The sequence below is a fragment of the Parus major genome, chromosome 4 (genome assembly GCF_001522545.3).
Source record: "Parus major isolate Abel chromosome 4, Parus_major1.1, whole genome shotgun sequence".
Lineage (NCBI taxonomy): Eukaryota > Metazoa > Chordata > Aves > Passeriformes > Paridae > Parus > Parus major.
The window spans coordinates 44147745-44165173 of NC_031771.1; the positions used below are offsets into that span (position 1 = coordinate 44147745).

Sequence of the window (17429 nt, forward strand, 5' to 3'; positions counted from 1 at the left end):
ACTACAACTGAGGATAGTTCTTTAGAGATAGTGACTGAACTTGGAACCCTGTTTCTTTTATTCTGTCTATTTTTCAGATTTCCTCATTTCAGTTTGTGTTTCAGATTTTTTTGTGGTGTTTTTTTTTCCTATGCAACTTATTTTTAGTTCTGTTTCCAATTCTGAGTTCAATTATTAGCTAGAATTTCTTAAGGAAGGCATTACAGAGCTGGTATGATACGTAAGTCTGAAGAGAATAAGGGAATACATCAAGATGATTTTTTTCTCAAAAAGATTAAAAAAGAGTTCTGCAATTAATTTTATGTAGTTATTTGAACTCAGTAAGAGAAGATTAAAGAGTAAGAGAAATGATAAATACACTTGGACTTTCTGGGTTTGTGGGGAGCATTGAGGAACATCTAGGTTGTGTTTTTATAATTGACATGTTTCTGAAAAGTCAATAAGCTTGTTGCTTTATTCCCTTTTTTTTTTTTTTTTTGGCTCAGGTAATTGCCTTTGCAAGTTAAATCCACACTGAAATGTTGATGAGAATGTCTAACATGATCTCTTTCAGAGTTTCTGTCCTTTTATTCTCTTTGGAAGACTTTTTCCTCCGTGCAACCTCCATGCAAGTGGATCAATATTGGAGATTGATTTGTGAGAGGCTGTGTCCAAGCCCGTCACTGCTGTTAGCTCTCTCTGTACCTTTGTTTGGATTCCTGCTCCTGGCACCAGCCATCCACTGTGTTTCAGGGCTGCTCATTCTCCATGTCTGAATAAAAAAGGGACAATGACAAGTGTTTTTATTTTAAGTGACAGCACTAGAAAAAATGTCCTGTAGTCTCTTTTCTAAGTAATCCCTATTTGTATCTTTTACAGAAGTCTTTCATCCCTCCTTGGTGCTTCTTTTAGATTCAGAGTAATTCTACATCAGGTATATAGAAAAAAACAGAGAGAAAATTATTCAGAGAAGGTCCTTTTCATAAATGAATATGAATAGTAAGACATTCTCTTCCCTAGACACTATCATTCAAACTGGTTAAACACATTTTTTCCCGACATTTTTTTTAATACTTCATGTTTAGATTAAATGCTTAGACAAAAATGACTGAAGTTGACAGGTTAGGCAGAAATAAAAGGCTTGAAACTAGTTCTTCAAATAGAGAAAAATTGTGCTGCAATTCCCTGGAAATATTCCACATATTCTTGATAGTATTAAAGGTCATATGTATCTGGCAGACATTACTTATGTATTTAAAAATGAATACACATTCCTTTGAAATGCAGTGATGGGATTGTGTTTCAGTTTTTAACAGGGCTGTTAAGCGTTTTGATAAAAAGTAACAAACAGCACAGTCTCAAACCACAATCCTCCTTCACCAGAACATTTTCAAGGATTCTATTCGCTAATACGTAAGAGCCACACTCCTAAAGACCTGAAGGGAATTTCTGTCTGTCTGCTATTTTCTTCTATGTTCTGTGTTGTGTACACATCAGGAGGCAGGTTTTGGAGAAGAGGAAATGGACCCAGTTTATTTATCCGTGCAGTGAGGGTTGATGTTGATATATAGGTGCTTGTACTGGGCCTGAGTAGTCAGTGCTTATGATTGGAGCACTGAGGGGGGTCAGAGGAGAACTCTTTCAGCCCTCATATTGCATGAAAATTACTTGTTTTTAGAGAAGAGGAAAGTAGAAAGTGAGATGGATTGTTTGTCCAGTCTGTAGGTGGGCCTAGGTAAAGCCAAGCAGCAATGATGAAGTAGCTTAGGCAGGCTGTTGTAGCGAGTTAGTCCTTCTGTGTGCCATCTGCACCCTGCAAAGATCTGCCCACAGAGACAGCCACCAAGACAACCAACTAATGATGTGATCCTCCTACTGTAAGGCTAATTTCAGCACCACTGAAAATGTCTAGTGTGCAAGTTTAATAAATTGAATTGCAGAAGTTGCACCACAAACTTATACTTGTCACACCAACGAATATCAGGTTATGATAAGTGTGCATATACTGGGCAGATTATTTTTCTTTGACTAATTACTTTTTTTTGAATCTTCTGTCTAAACTTCTTGGTTTCTTGAAAGTAATTTTGATGCTTAGATGCATACCAATCATGTTAGTATTCTACAGCATATAGTTACATACTAAGATTGTTAATATTTTTAAATGAATCCAAAAGAAAAATTACATTTCCTTAAGGCAAATATGAAAACAAGAATGTACATTTTATGAATTAAAATGAAGAAATTATACTAATGTAAAAATAAATATTAATATGCAGTTCCTATATATATCCTAGGAGAGATTTAGGTCTATGAATTGTAACTATCTCATCAGTGTATCAACCACAGCATTTCTAAGTGTCTTAAGGACTCAAAAAGCTGAAAAGCTATATATGCCATTTCCCCTTTGCTTGCTTTTATTTTTTTTTATTTGTATTTTAAAAGTTTTATATTTTACAGTATTCAAAATTTGTTTTTGTGGTTATATATATATATATATGTCCATTAGTGACTTTAAGGGTGGTCAGGAAAAAGACAAATAAACTTTAGACAAATGACTAAGAAAAATCTTTACAAGTAGGGAGTGAGGTACTCTGGCTGGAACTATTCATTAAACAAAATGCTGTGTTCCAGAAGGTAATTAATAAAATGTTCTGTCTGTTTCAGGACAATACTGCTTGCTAATGGACACTTACAGTTTTTGAGGTATTTGGAACATGTCCATCTTTACTCCAGATGCTAAAACTTCCAGAATTTGCCAAACATTATTGGAAAGGATGAGAGTACATTTTTTGTTGTCGAACTCTTCCCATACAAATCTGGCCTTACCAAAAAAAATAAAAAAAAAAGGAGACTGTCATGTAGTGGGGAAGGATTGCTTATATTCAGGTCAGTTAGTCAGTTAAAGCTTCTGCCAGAGATACTAACATCTTTTTTATGGTGCATAGTGTTATGCATGCCAACTGCATATTAAAAGAGGAATGAAATTTCCTCACCGTTTTATTCTTCTGACCATGGAACTGGCAGAGAGTCAAGTGCCTCTTAAAACTGTAGCAAGGATCTTATCACCTGTACCTAAAATTTCATGTAAGGTAGTTTAATAAATATTTGAAAGATTATGTTTAATTATACCATGTAAAAGTCTGACTGCATAAGAACCATTTTAGACACAACACAGTAGGAAGTACTTTCTTGTCTAGAAATTAGCACAGGAGTCCTCTGAAGACCTGGAAGGATGCTCCTGTGATTTGTGGAGATACTGCACTATATACTGGAGAGTGGTTAGGTCATGTCCAGAGAGAGCAGCTCTTTTTCATAGGAGAATATCTGCAGAATGAATGAAATTAGTATCGGGTATTAATCTGAATATTCTTGTCTAGAGTCCAGTTTTGCCCTTGTCATGGAATGTTAGTCTTGGCTGAAAAGTAAACATTACACAGCGTTTACCACAAAGTGGTATATATCAAATACATTGAATAGGAATTAGACTCAAAATCTTTATGTGGCATATTTTGTAGCTAGCTTTTTATCATATTGATTATATTTGAAGTACATTGATACCTTCCTATTTTTTCATTTTTTCAATATGGTAAACATAGTAGGGATATTCGTGATCATAGGTAGAATAGATTTGTCACAGAATGGAACATGGGATCAGTGAATGTAGCTCTGGGATGCAAAGGCAGGGTTTGTATTTTTCTTTAAATAATAATTTTAAATGAACAGTGACAAAATTGAGATTCCAATACTTCCATTGAAAAAAATGCAAAGAAGTCTGTAGAAAGATAAGTTATTTAAGAATTATGTGAGATTTTACTACTATTGTGGCAAATGGAAACAGAAGGTGTTTGTCATCATTCACACCAAACCTTGGTTTATTCTGTTTCCATCTTCTAAATGAGATGATCTGAAATAAACAAGATTTGATGTAATTTCAGTGTTTGTTAGTCAAAGTGATGGTGTCAGTTTTGATCTGTGGGGTGGAGGAAGCCCATGAACATAGAGTTCAATGGGTTAATGTATGTTCAGGTTTATGTGGGAGTGCCCAGACACCTGTCCTGGGGAGGGGAGTTGTGCACTGTCTTTGCAGAGCCATGGATCTGTTGCAGCTGTGGATCATGTGCTGTGCTCTGGTGGAAGACCCCAGAAGGGAGTCTGGCAGCTATGATCTCCCCCTGCCAAACCCAGCCAGGGCTTATTTTCAGCACATCTGCTGAGTTGGCTTTTCCTGTGGATACATTCCTTTCAGCCTTGTTTACTTCTCCTTAGACCTAAGATAATGGGACAATAATATCACCTTTGTCTTATCTCAAGTTCCCATCAAGAGGCTTAACTTACTGTCCAAATTTCCAGGAATTCATAGAGGCATACTGGGGAGAGGGAGAGAGGGGAATTCTGTGGTCTTAGATGAGTACTTGCTTCTTTGTACAGTTTGCCACAGTGGGCAAAGTCCTTTGGTGATTACCTTAACAGTGTTTGAGCCATTAACCATTACCTGTGGATCAGTCAGAGATTTCTCAATAGGATCTCTCAAGGCTGCAGCTCATTCTGCTGCTCATTCTACTTCCTTAACTGTTGCCATGCAGCAGATGCAGCTTTTTGTGAAATATTGCTGTTTTTATTTAGTGGCATTTCATGTCTGCTGGTTTTTTTCCTATTTTATTTCTCTTACAATTATTTTTCTGTATGTTTGGAAGACAGTAAAAAAGCAGGATCTTTGAAGTTCTTTATTGATGGAAAGATTGCAAAAAAGTTCAGATTTATATTCTAATAATTTCTGTGCAGGGATGTTTCTCAAAAGAACCTTTAGGACGTATCACTCACTCCTGTTGAATTTCAGTGGAATTTCAAAGTCTTAATTCCTTCAGGCTCTTCTTCCCAATTCTTTATACCTCAAACATCAGTCTTACTGTAAAAATGATTTATTGGTAACATCCCTCAGTTGAAAACCATGAGGAGGCTTTTAGGGCAATTGTTTTCCTTTAATTACTTGGTATTTCTATCGAGATTTCATATTCTCCCCTGCTGCTCCTGATCCTCCATGATATTTTGCATTTTGTCACTTTCCCTGGTGTGCAACTGAGCTGATAGCTAACTTGCTATTTGTAAATGGGATTTTAAGTCACATCATATTTAACAAATAAACAACATATAAATCAGCAAACAAAAGAGGACAATTAAATGTGATCTATCACAGAGAAGTGAGCAAACCACTTGTTATGAGGTAGTTCTCTAGCAGTGATGAGGTACTGAACAAAATCAAGTATATCAAAGAAATCCATCTTTTGAGGTTCATAATTTTCTATAAAACATATATATTTGCTAAAATATTATTAGAGATAATAGAAAATGTGATTAAAGAAAACCAAGCAAATTTATTTTCAGTGTTCTGTCATGTTAATTTTATTTAATATGTAATATTTATATAATAACTGTTAATATAATTAATATATGTTAATATAATTAATGTTAATTTTATTTAATATATAATATTTATATACTTATTTAATATTTTAAATATTTAAAACTTTAATTAGAAAAATGACAAAATTTTATTACATTAATGTACAGCCTCTTGGTGTATCTAAAATCTGAGCTTCTGGTTTTTGTCAGGTTAGTTTATAAGTATCCATAACTTCCAAAATATCTCTTTGCATTTGTCACCGTTTATAAAGAGACTTGCTTCCTCTCCTGCCCCTGTCGTGCTCCTTCACGTAACAAAGTTCTCTTTCCTTTATTCTGCATGCTCTCCTTAGCCTCTGGCCCTGACCTGGAAAAGGTCCTCACAGCTCTTTGGCTCACAGACCAAAGGAGCTGAAGGGAGCTGTCACTTGTCTCTGACTAGTCAGCACTCCTTTTGTGTCGCTGTGTGATTGATGGAGAGGAACCTTAAGCCTTGTTAATCAGCACACAAGGGAGCAGAAAATTATAGAGGCTGATAAGTTCCTTGAAGTCACTTTTATATTGAAATCCCTTGAAAATTTCATATTGGGTAAATTTTATCAGGCCTTATTCAATCAAAGTAGTTTACTTGAAAATGGTTTATGCAGAGCAATTTCAGTAGTACAGACTGTTGCAGCATACTAATATTTTGAAGTACTGAGACCATATTTTGTACCTGTCCAACAAAACAAAATTGCCCCAAGGTAGCATTTGCCAATTCGCTGAACACAGTTTGCTTCCAACACAGTTTTAAGCTCTCCCATATCCAGTTTATATACTGTGCTGACAGAAGCAAAACACTAAATCCATTTACAGTTCCATTTTGAAGATAGATGATGAATTTACATTATCAATGTTTAATTAGTTTTGTTTTTTTTTTTGTCTGTGTTGTGGTTTAACCCCAGCCAGCAACCAAATAAACAGCAACAAAACCCACCAGATGGGATACCCAGAACTGGTTGACACAGGCATCTGCTCTAGGTCATCAGTCTGTTTTTTCTTGCATCCTTTTTTTCCCAACTGTGCTGCCTTCCCAAGACTAGGCATCAGATTAAAGTTCAGCAGACAATGTGTCATCTGTTAATCACCAGCTGTTGTTTCCTACCTATGTACTTATATAAAATTCATACCACTACAGAGCCTTACATTCTTCTTTGGAGGAATCTTATATCATTCTGCTTGTATGTACTGTACCTTTTATGGGTTGTCTTGTTTCCTTACTTCCAGGTTCAGCCATTCTCCATGCTGTTGAAATGCTGGGTTACTCTACAGGAGAAGATACTGAAAGAACTCTTTAATATCTTCCTGTGTATTTTTTCCTTACTTTCCTTCCTTACTGTGTTTACTGAAATTACCCATGCCACAGATACTTTGTATATCAGATACAGAAATCTAAATATTGAAAGAGTTCAATAAAAAAAAAAACCAACAACTAACAATCATGAAGAGGAATGTCATACTCTCAAAACATTGATTTCCTGTTTATTATTCTCAGTACTATACAATTTTTTGTGATGATTGTTCCCCCTTGACAATTTTACCAAGGGAATTTTGCAAACAAAGCTTTTCTATTTTTGTTCTCAGAAAGCAGATTAGTGTTTCATTGTGTCAAAAAAAGCATATATTTATTCCATTACAGGAGTACACGATAGATGTTTTCTTCCGTCAGAGATGGAAGGATGAGAGATTAAAGTTTAAAGGCCCAATGAACATTCTTCGACTGAACAACTTAATGGCCAGCAAAATCTGGACCCCAGATACATTTTTTCACAATGGGAAGAAGTCAGTGGCTCATAACATGACGATGCCAAACAAGCTTTTACGAATCCAGGACGACGGGACGCTGTTGTACACCATGAGGTATGTCTGCTCCTCTCTGCTCTACTCAAGCAATTTCTTGATGTGATTTTTCCATTGAACAATTAAATCGGGTTTCTGGAGAAATCTCCTTTGTTTTATTTCTCTCTAAGCAGAAAGAAAACTAGAAAAATGTATGTTTTGTTTCCAGATCTGTTAAAAGTCTCTTGGCTGATAATGAGTTAGATCAGTTTTCCCATGTGTGCAGCAGTTTTCATATTTTTGTAATGTATTGAAGATGTTGAACACCTGAATAAAGTTGTTTAAAAGCTTCAAGTAGAGTTTACCAACTGTCATAGAATGATTAAAATAGTGTAGGATCTTAGTCTGTTACTGCAGCCATTGTATTGAATCTGTGTGCCCTCTGCAAATTTTTTATTAAGATCAGAGGTAATAAAAAAATAGAGCAAGAATAAAGAGGTGAAAAGGTCTCAAATTCTTTCCAGCAAGAGGTAAAGAGAAAATATATCTTACTGCATTATTACTGTTTCTTTACATCTAATTAAAATATTTAACTTAGAATTTTAATTTTTTCATCTTTTGCATCATTTGTAGCTAAGATAAATATTTAGCTGGTAAAATGTATGAAATTCACCTAAAATAGAATATAGAATAGCCTATTATTAGAATTATTATTCCATTATTGCATTATTAGAAAAATTATTAAAAAATAAGGTATACACAGATATTAGTAGCATTTCTATAAGAGTGATTTCTTTTTTGGTAACTCTTTTGGCAATAATGTTACCTATGTGAATTTTTTGGAAATTTTTATCCAAGTGTCCAGGAACCCCTGATTTAGTTTTTTTTCTTTTTCTTGGAGAATACTTAATAAATTGAAGTTGTAATGACTGTTGACTTAAAATCTCCAGCCCAAGCTAGAAAATGTGGGCTTCAAAGTTAACATGTACTGGGGTACATTTTCCATGCAGCCATGCCAGCATCCCTGAAACCCAGCTTTACTACACAGCTCTGAAACCCTCACCTTAGCCCAAGTATTGAGTGTTGACTGCTAATGACATGGGATGATGTAGTGCTTGGAGAGATTCAGAAAAGTTTGCTTGAAGTAAATTGAGACCCCCTTGTGTTGTATTTTTGCTTTGGCTCAAATCAATATTTGAGAATTATCTGTATAAGCTGACTGAAATTCCCTTCCTCCAGAGGGTATAGTAATCATATACTATAAATAGTAGGAAATCCTGTTTGAAACCATTTTGAAGTATAAGCTGGGTCAGGTTAATTATAATTAATGAAGCATTTTTGTTACTTGTAAGTCTGTTGGTTCTCAGGGTATGAGATTAATGTGTGCCCTGATCTAACTGTTTTGCCTAGATTTTAAACAGCTGTTTTTATTGTGTCTATATAAAATGATTGTGTGATTTACTTCAGAGGCTCATGCAGTCCTTTGTCTTCAGCTGTTTGCTGATTCTTATCTCTTGGTGCCCCTTGAATTCAGATAAACATTCTTGGGGGATGGAGGAGTAGAAATGTGAAATATTTTTGGTGGAAGGCTGGGAGAAAATAGCAGAGAATACAATGACTTGGAACCACTAGGAGTACAGAGGGATATAACTGATGCTTGATGAAGAGGAAGAAAAGGCATACAGAAAAAATCTCTACCCAGAGAAGACTTATGGGATAGGAAGGAGAAACATAGGGTTTTTTCTTGGCTTTTTTTTTTTTTGTTTTTTAAATTAAAAATAATGGGGAAGTCCATGAAAAGCTTTCTTCAAATTGTTTTAATTTTTTTTTTTTTATTGTACTAATGCCCATATATGATACTGGGATATTGCTGGGTTTTTTTTACAAAATGAGCAAAAGTGGATGATCTGTTAACATAATGTCACACTTTACATAAATAAAAATAATAATCACTAGTAACATGGAGAATGAACAGAAGCAATCTTTTGAAAGAACACAAGTATTTTTTTCTGTATCTTCCATTCAAACTGTAAAAAAATTAAATTCAGAACACTGGAGTAGGGATCTTTGGCAAGTTGATTGTATTTTAGATGCTTTTTAAATAAGCCTTTCAGAACCATATTAGCACACATGTACCTCAGAATACTATGAGAAGAAAATTATCGTTTTAACAACTTGGCATAACTTAATTTATATTTTCCTTTAAATGACCTTTGTTCATTATTTTGAGGTCAGCTTTTATAGATTCTTGATAAGTAAATGCCTTTCAAAGGAACACATAAAATGGAAGAAGTAAAAGCTGGTTTAAATTCTTTTTAGTTTAATATAAAGTTTCAATTCAGTCTAAATAATAATTTGGCATGAACTCTGTTAATCTCTGTGGAACTGATTTTCTTGTTTTGCTGAGTGACTTAAATGCATAGAGGTCTTTTGCCTTTTAGGCTTACAGTCCAAGCTGAATGTCCAATGCACTTGGAGGACTTCCCTATGGATGCTCACTCATGCCCACTGAAATTTGGCAGCTGTAAGTATATAATATGAAGTACAGCCTTTGGTTAATAACATTTCTCAGCATAATTTTGTTTCAGTAAATTTTTACATGAGAAATTTAAACCAGAAGATGGGACTTTAAAAGAAAATTTGTAACCTGATACATCAAAATCTCTTTTTCTCTATTTAAGTGTTGTGTCTTCTAGAGTCTTTTAAAGATTTCATTACTGCAGTTAACAATAAATACCCTGCACCTGATCAGCACTGCCCTGGTCTATTTTCATTGCAGTATGCAAATCATAACACAGAACTGGATGCATGTAGCCTGTGTAATATTAACAAAGAGCAGATCAAAGGGTCAATGAGTGCTTTTTTTTCAATTTATCATGACAACTTAGTTTCTCTTTATTGTTAATGATATTTTAATGTTTTTATTCAATGAAGGCAATAGTGAATGGCTTTATGTGAGGAAAAAAAATTCATTTTTTTGTGGATGTGCATGTTAGAGACAGGTGGAATTTGACCTCACAGGTATTATTTTTAACAGCAACATTATTTCACTTTCTTAGATTACAGCCATTCTTCTTCTTTTTCATTATATGTATTTCCTGGATTTTGTACATTAAAGCTTTCTTTTTTTCTTTTTTTTTTTTTTTTTTCCCTTTGGCTGCAGCCTACATTCTCTGCTGGGCCAAGGAAAGGAAATGTTTTTTTTTTTGAGGAAACAAGTTAAAACCTTTAAATTCTGGCTGACTTTACAAAAGTCATTCAAAATTTGTCATACAAAAATTGTAGCAACCACAGAATACAAAGCAGGGGATATGCTGCTACTAAGGACATCATTAACCACATGATGCTTGTCACAGCACTGTGCCACTGTGCACAGTGCCATCGTGCTCCAATATCCCTTTTCCTTGGAGTCTGTGGCAAATTAAATGAAGCCTGCATTTCTGATGTGTCCACACTTCAGGGAAATCTTAGTTATGGAGATAAAAGTTCATTAGAATGAATATTGTTTGCATCATGATGCTTTTTCCCACCCCCTCAATATTATATCTGTAATTCATAATTCAGCCTAAATAACTAACATCAGAGATGTTAGCCAAAATTGGCTACTGACTAATAATATTTACATATATGTGCCCAGTGAAGCATGTTGTATTTATAAGGTGTTGGAGGAAAAAAAGATTTATATGTAGCTTCCAACTTGAAAGTTCCTGTAATAATGAAATTCAGGCTGAAAGGCTACTTTCTTCATGAGCAGTTTTAGGTTACAAACCCTTATGGCTAGTAGGTGTAGTACACTTTGTGTGAACCACTTTCTTTTTTGTCTTTTTTTTAGTCTTGACTGTTTGTTTTTCTTACCAGCTTGCTTTTTTTTCTATGCCTATGATTTTCTAATAATCAGAGGAATTCTAAATGTGAGCAATGTGACTTAAAAAAAAAGTGTCTTTCATTTCCCTCAAAGTCACCTGTGCTCCAGCCTCTTGGCACATTCAGGGGAATCTTATTTCTGTTCATTTTGAATGGCTTCACACACATTTTATTTCTTTACCTAGGACTCATTTCTAGACAACTGTGCATTTTTCAGCTTTTATTCTGGGATAGAATCTGAATGATGAATAGTGGTGAAAATAAGCAGGAATCCTGAGGATTTTGGTTTAACTAAGGCAAGTTTGCCAATGGTATATATTTGTCACAGCTCTTCATATGCTGCTAATCTTATGTTGCTAGGAGGATCATCAGCATGTATGAATGTCTCTTTTTATACATAAGAGAAAAGCCAAACTGAATGTATGGGAGAAGATGTAGCTTAATAGATTGCTTTTCTTTATTCTTTTCAAAAAGTCTAGCTGACAGTGAAGAGAATGGAGACAAATCAACAATTTGCCATACTGCTGGTTTGCATCAAAGCAGAGATATTTTTGTGGAAAGCTGAAAGGATAGATGGGAAGTGTTAAAAATCTCTGCTTGCTACCCACCTGCTACATTTTGTTAGTCATGCAATTTATGGCTAGTTGCATGAAGAAGCTACTTTTTGAGCCTCTAGAGATTTCTCAAATGAAACTGTTTGCAGACCAACAGTAATGATGCTTTACTTTTTAATTGCACTTGCAATTATGGTGTAAGATTTAATTGTACTTGTCTCAGTCAATCAAAATGAACACACTTCTTCCATCAGTGGTTTACCCTTTTCCTTTCATATTCCATTTGTTAATAGGATATTAGACTGGAAAAACTTCCAGGACATACTCATTTTTTCTCTTACTTACTGGAGAGGCATTAGTGCTGTTTAAAGTACTCTGTTGATTTGCTTTTGTACTAGTTTATTTTGAGAGACCAGGCTAAATGTATGTTTGATCATGAATGCACTGAGAGAGCAGCCTGTTAAGTGTCAGTGTGTCCCCCAAAATAATGGAACCTAGTGAGATTTAAGAGGGTAGGCAGGAAAAGGTACCAGAGTGTTGTCACTGCTGGCTTCTCATATTTAAGTCTGGATTTCAACTAATAATAAAATTCTTGTGATACACCCCAAAAGCTGGAGACAATAGAAGGTCAGAATTATACAGGAATGAATTTTTTAGAATGTTGTGTGTTCTAAATCTTGCAAATTGTCCTTCTTTTCATTAGCCTTATCACAAATTATAGGATACATACAATATCTAATCTCTGGCAAGTCTTTTAACAGTGTAGAAGAGATGTTGTTAGTAGATTAATAGAAATAAATTGTGGTTAATAAGATCACAAGTGAGTGCTCCGTTCCCATGCTGCAATAGGCACTTACTTTACAGTAAAGCTATTTCAGACAGTTGAAGATATTTTTTACCACATAATTTAAAATTCTTTGGGGTGAGTTTTTATTTGAAAAATAAGTAGCTCTTGTAATTCTGTGAGTTTTGATGGATGCTGTTTAAATTGCTGACGAAATATTTTACCTTGTTTCTCACAGATGCATACACAACTTCAGAAGTGACGTACATTTGGACTTACAATGCTTCAGATTCAGTGCAAGTGGCACCAGATGGCTCAAGACTGAATCAGTACGATCTTTTAGGCCAAACAATTGGAAAAGAGACAGTTAAGTCAAGTACAGGTTAGTAAAAGATATTTTGGAGAAAAAGGCAATTGCTGGCTGTGAAAACTATATTCCAGGTGGTGTTAAAGGCTTCTGAAAAAGAGTGTTGCAAAATGTGATCTATTAGGTGTGTACAAGTAACACAAAAGAGCACTTCACTGATTCTTTCAAATTATACTTAACTGGTGATAGCAGAGGTGAACTTGTCCTCAGCAACTGTTTTCTAAAATTATATCTGGAGCACCATGCTAAATCCTAACATTTGTAACCCAGGGCTGGGATATTTGTTGAATTTCATATTGTAAACAACATAGATTTTGTCTATTAAATGGTAAAGCAGACAGGTTTCAACCATGTTCCCCTCCCATCGTGTTTTTGACGTTAAACACTGGAGTATTCTGCCAGACTCTAGACTGGTTTTCTTGTGCCAGGCTGTGATGGACCCCTATGAGTGCCTGCTAATGGTGATTAAGTTCTCAGAGAGCTGTTGTGTGAAGACAGAGAGTTGCTTATGAGCAGAAGCCTTCAAGGCTGAAGTGCTTCTCAGTGCATACAAGAATTCCTCATCTTTCAATCAACACAGTGGGAATCAGAAATAGCTGTACTCATTGTCTTTCCTATAATCTATAGGATGCTTTCTATTGCAAAATACATTTGGTACAATATAACCCTAGAACATTTGTTTCACAAAAACATAGCAAACTTTCCCTTATCAAAGAAGGTGTCTTTCTTAAGATGATAATGTTTTGTTTCATTGTATTTTGTTTGTTTGTGGCACCTAGGTGAATATACAGTAATGACGGCTCATTTCCACTTGAAGAGAAAAATTGGTTATTTTGTCATTCAGACTTACCTCCCCTGTATCATGACTGTCATTCTGTCTCAAGTGTCATTCTGGCTGAACAGAGAATCTGTGCCTGCCAGGACAGTCTTTGGTGAGTACACCGAGTAGCATTAGCTCTGTTTGCAATAGCTGAAGATTCTAGAAAGTACTTCTGAAGTAAAGAGCTTTTCCATTCAAGTTAAAGCGTTTGTAGAATGTGATATGATTTCTAGTCCAAACAGCTTTCAACTGCAGCTTGCACATCTTCTGAGAATCCCAAAGATTTAATAAATTAGTACATGCAAGCAAACTGTCCTCATATATCAATGATTCTTTTAAGAGGGAAAAAAAAATCACAGAATAGAAAAAAAGATAATGTTTCTATTTAAAAAGTAAATTTAGTAAACTTAGATATTTTTCTGAAATAACTTACTTACCTTGATATTATCCAGGTATTCTGGTACTTGGTAGATAAGCAAATTTCTCAATTTATTTGTAAATTAGGAAAATTCATTTTGAATTTGTTGAACTATTTGTGTTAAAATTTCCAGCTGAAGTTCTTTTAAAGAAATTCTATTCTGGAGTTTTGGGCAACACTTTTTTGCTAATTCAAATTGGAAACTACTATTAGGCAGCAGACAGGCTCAGCAGAACAATAAGTGGTGTTTCTCAAAGTAAAAAATATTTTTCTTATTTGTAAAGCCAAGTTCATTTAGTTTGTTTGCTTTTAAAGAAAAATAAATTAGCACAATAAAATTAATGTCTGTGTGGAATCAGTCATCAAAAATGCTGCATAAAATTGTATGATTAGTCATCAGTAAACACCATGTACTCTTCAAAAAATAGGCCAAACTCAAATGCATATTAAGTATGATGCACAACAAAGCATCTGCTGTCACTCCTGGTAGAGAACATGCCACACAAAACATTGTGAAAATTGCAGGTTTGAATATGAGCCTTATTGAAGTCAGATGAAATAGGTTGGTGGTTTCAATGGGACCAGAATTCTACCATGGTTTTCCAGGCAGCTATCAGGCAGAGTTTTTTTTGTCTTTCTTCAAAATCTTCTGTGAATTTATCTGGTTTTGATTATGAAAATGTACACTCCTGTTTTCCAGCCTTGCAAGTACACTGTCAAATCCTTCTATATCTCTGTCTTTGCCCTTTTCTGTATCCACTCCACTACATTTAGGACAGTGTGATTGATTTCTCCAAAAAAAGTCTCACATCTCGTCTTCCTAAAATGCACTTTTCGTTACAGTGTCACTGTTAACAAGCTACTCCATCCATAGCAAGGCCTTGGGATAATTTTCCTGAAGTGTGTGCCTTCCTGCACAACTCGTTCTTGATTTTTTTTCTGTTTAGTATATATTTCTTTTAGAAATAAGTAGTATCTGCATGGCAGCCTGCTGCTTTGCTCTCCTGGGGTTTAGTATAACGTGGATAATGAACTATCCTGCTTCAGGATGTCTTGAGTGAAGTGCAAGGAGGGCCACAAAAACAGAATCACACTGCTCAGTGACACAAAACCTGAAATCTGTTTACTAAGAACGATGGGTTTGCTGCAGACTTAGCAGTTTCATGCTAGTATTTTATTCCTGCTGCACAGACATACACCCTGTGTGCCACTCAGGGCTCTGTTCCCTCCAGGCCAGCCTAGGCTGGCACCCTGAACCCAGGTAAAAAGACACATTCTGGCTCTGGCTGTTGGAGAAACCTTAGCTGTAGCATATGCAATGTTTGCTCCTCAGGATTAGCCTTTTCCTTTGGGTTGGGTTGGATTTTCCCTGAGGAGCTATTTCATAGCATTCCTTTACACTCTAGATGAGATTGTCAGCATAAGCTGCCAATGGGCTCTCTAAATACATAGCCTCAAGTGGATCTCCCAGCCTTTCTCCAAACCTACTGGCAGCAGCTGTCACTGGGATTTCTGATACTCTCTGGTCTCTTGCCTGAGTGTGTTACTGAAATGTGCAGCTAGTCACAGTTTCATAACAAATTTTGTCTATTGCTCTGTAGTGGTTTTTGACTGTACTGAAATATTCTTGTCAGTTAGAGCTGGGCTGATTTACTCAAGGTTTCATCTGGGTGATACTTTGAAGCAGACTCCATCCAGTGACAAAAGAAGCCCATACTACAGTTACCTTAATGAAACAAGCTACATTCAGCAGGGAATATAAAAATCGTAGGAGGTATTCCTTTACACTTTTATTGATCCTACTTAATTTTTAGTTTTTATATGGAGTTGACACTTGCTAGATACCCATCTTTGCATTGTGTATTAAATATATCAATATTAAACTATAATTAAACAGAAGTTACTGGTTTTGACAAAGTGTTTTTGAAAATCAGTGAAATTTAATGAGAAATTTATTTCAACGACCTTCTTGAGAGCTAAGGACCAGCTACTGGAATACTGTTCCTTTCAAAGAAGCATAACTTCCAGTTATTCAAAGCACTTAGCATGTATTATTTCATGGGCGAGGAAAATTACTTTTCCCTTTCTATTCTCTTGCAATGTGGTTTCAAGTTCTAGGTTAACATTAGGGGTTGGTACAATGAGGCTTATTTTATACTTGAGCCCTTTTATCCCTTTTCTTTATGGCATCTATTTAATATTGTTGACCTGCCCTATCCCAAATGAATTATGGCCTAATGCTATATTACTTCAACTTTGCTTGAAATTCATGGAAGAAGAAAGTTTTGTCATCCTTGATTAAATAAATCTTGAATGTGTTTTCTCTAGCAGATAAATCTGATTGCATTCTTAATGAAAGAGAATAAGACTGGTTCATAATGCCTTCATTTAGTGCAAGATTACAATCTGTTTCATTTAGTAATGTGTTTATTGTTATGCATTTAGTGTCAACAATATTAGCAAAACTAATCTTGTGCAGCTTATTGGATTCTTGCTTCATTTTTAGTGGGTCATAGCATTTAGAAGCATCACATGTATTTGAATTGCGGTATTAGATATGCAGGTGACAAAATCAGAAATTAGTTTTCTTAGTGCTACAGTTTTCTGTGTTTTAACTCACATGGAGTATTGATGAGAATGATAAAATAAATGTAGTTAGGTATCTATTCTTTGTTAACTGAAGCAGGAGAGAACAAAAATTTGTCTTACTATTTATTATATTGTCCAAGATAAAGAATTTTAAATTCACATAGTTCTTTTGTCTGTTCATTATGATAATTTTATTGCTACTCTACGTTCCTGTGTCTGTTTTTACTTGTTCATGGTGTGGCTCCTTTCCATGGGGTGCAGTCCTTCAGGAGCAAACTGCTACAGCATGGGTCCCCTGTGGAGCTGCAGGTCCAGCACAGGTTTTCCATAGTGTCAAAGCCTCCTCCAGGCTGTTCTTTCATGGGGTCCTCCATGGGCTGGAGGTCAGTCTCTGCTCCACCCTGGATCTCTCTGTGGGCAGCAGGGGCACAGCTGCTTCACCATGGTTTTTACTACAGGCTGCAGGGGGTTCTCTTCTCCAGTGCCTGGAGCACCTCCTCCCTCTCCCTCTCCCTCTCCCTCTCCCTCTCCCTCTCCCTCTCCCCTGACCTGGGTGTCTGCAGAGTTGTTTCTGTAACATATTCTCCCTTTTCTTTGGCTGCAGTTGCCTCTGCTCAATATAATTTTTTCTCCAACTTAAATATGTTGTCCCAGAGGCACTGCCAGTGCTGTCCTTGGGCTTGGCCTTGGACAGTAGTGGTGTGTCTCTCCTGGAGCTGGCTGGCTTTGGATCTCTCAGGCATGGGGAAATCTCCTGGCAGCCACCGCTGTAGTCCTCCACTACCAAAACCTTGCCATGCAAACCCAAAGCAACTTTTTAGTTGTGACCCTACAGA

At 35.7% G+C, this 17429-nt stretch overlaps 1 protein-coding gene across 1 annotated transcript in view; it reads left to right on the forward strand.

Moving 5' to 3' along the window:
- GABRA2 (gamma-aminobutyric acid type A receptor subunit alpha2) overlaps window positions 1-17429 on the forward strand; it is a 64418-nt gene that overhangs the window by 31008 nt on the left and 15981 nt on the right. Inside the window, exons 4-7 of the mRNA XM_015625276.1 lie at window positions 7058-7278; window positions 9639-9721; window positions 12638-12781; window positions 13546-13698. Of these exons, the coding sequence (XP_015480762.1) occupies window positions 7058-7278; window positions 9639-9721; window positions 12638-12781; window positions 13546-13698 (601 nt within the window). The remainder of the gene's footprint in view (window positions 1-7057; window positions 7279-9638; window positions 9722-12637; window positions 12782-13545; window positions 13699-17429) is intronic.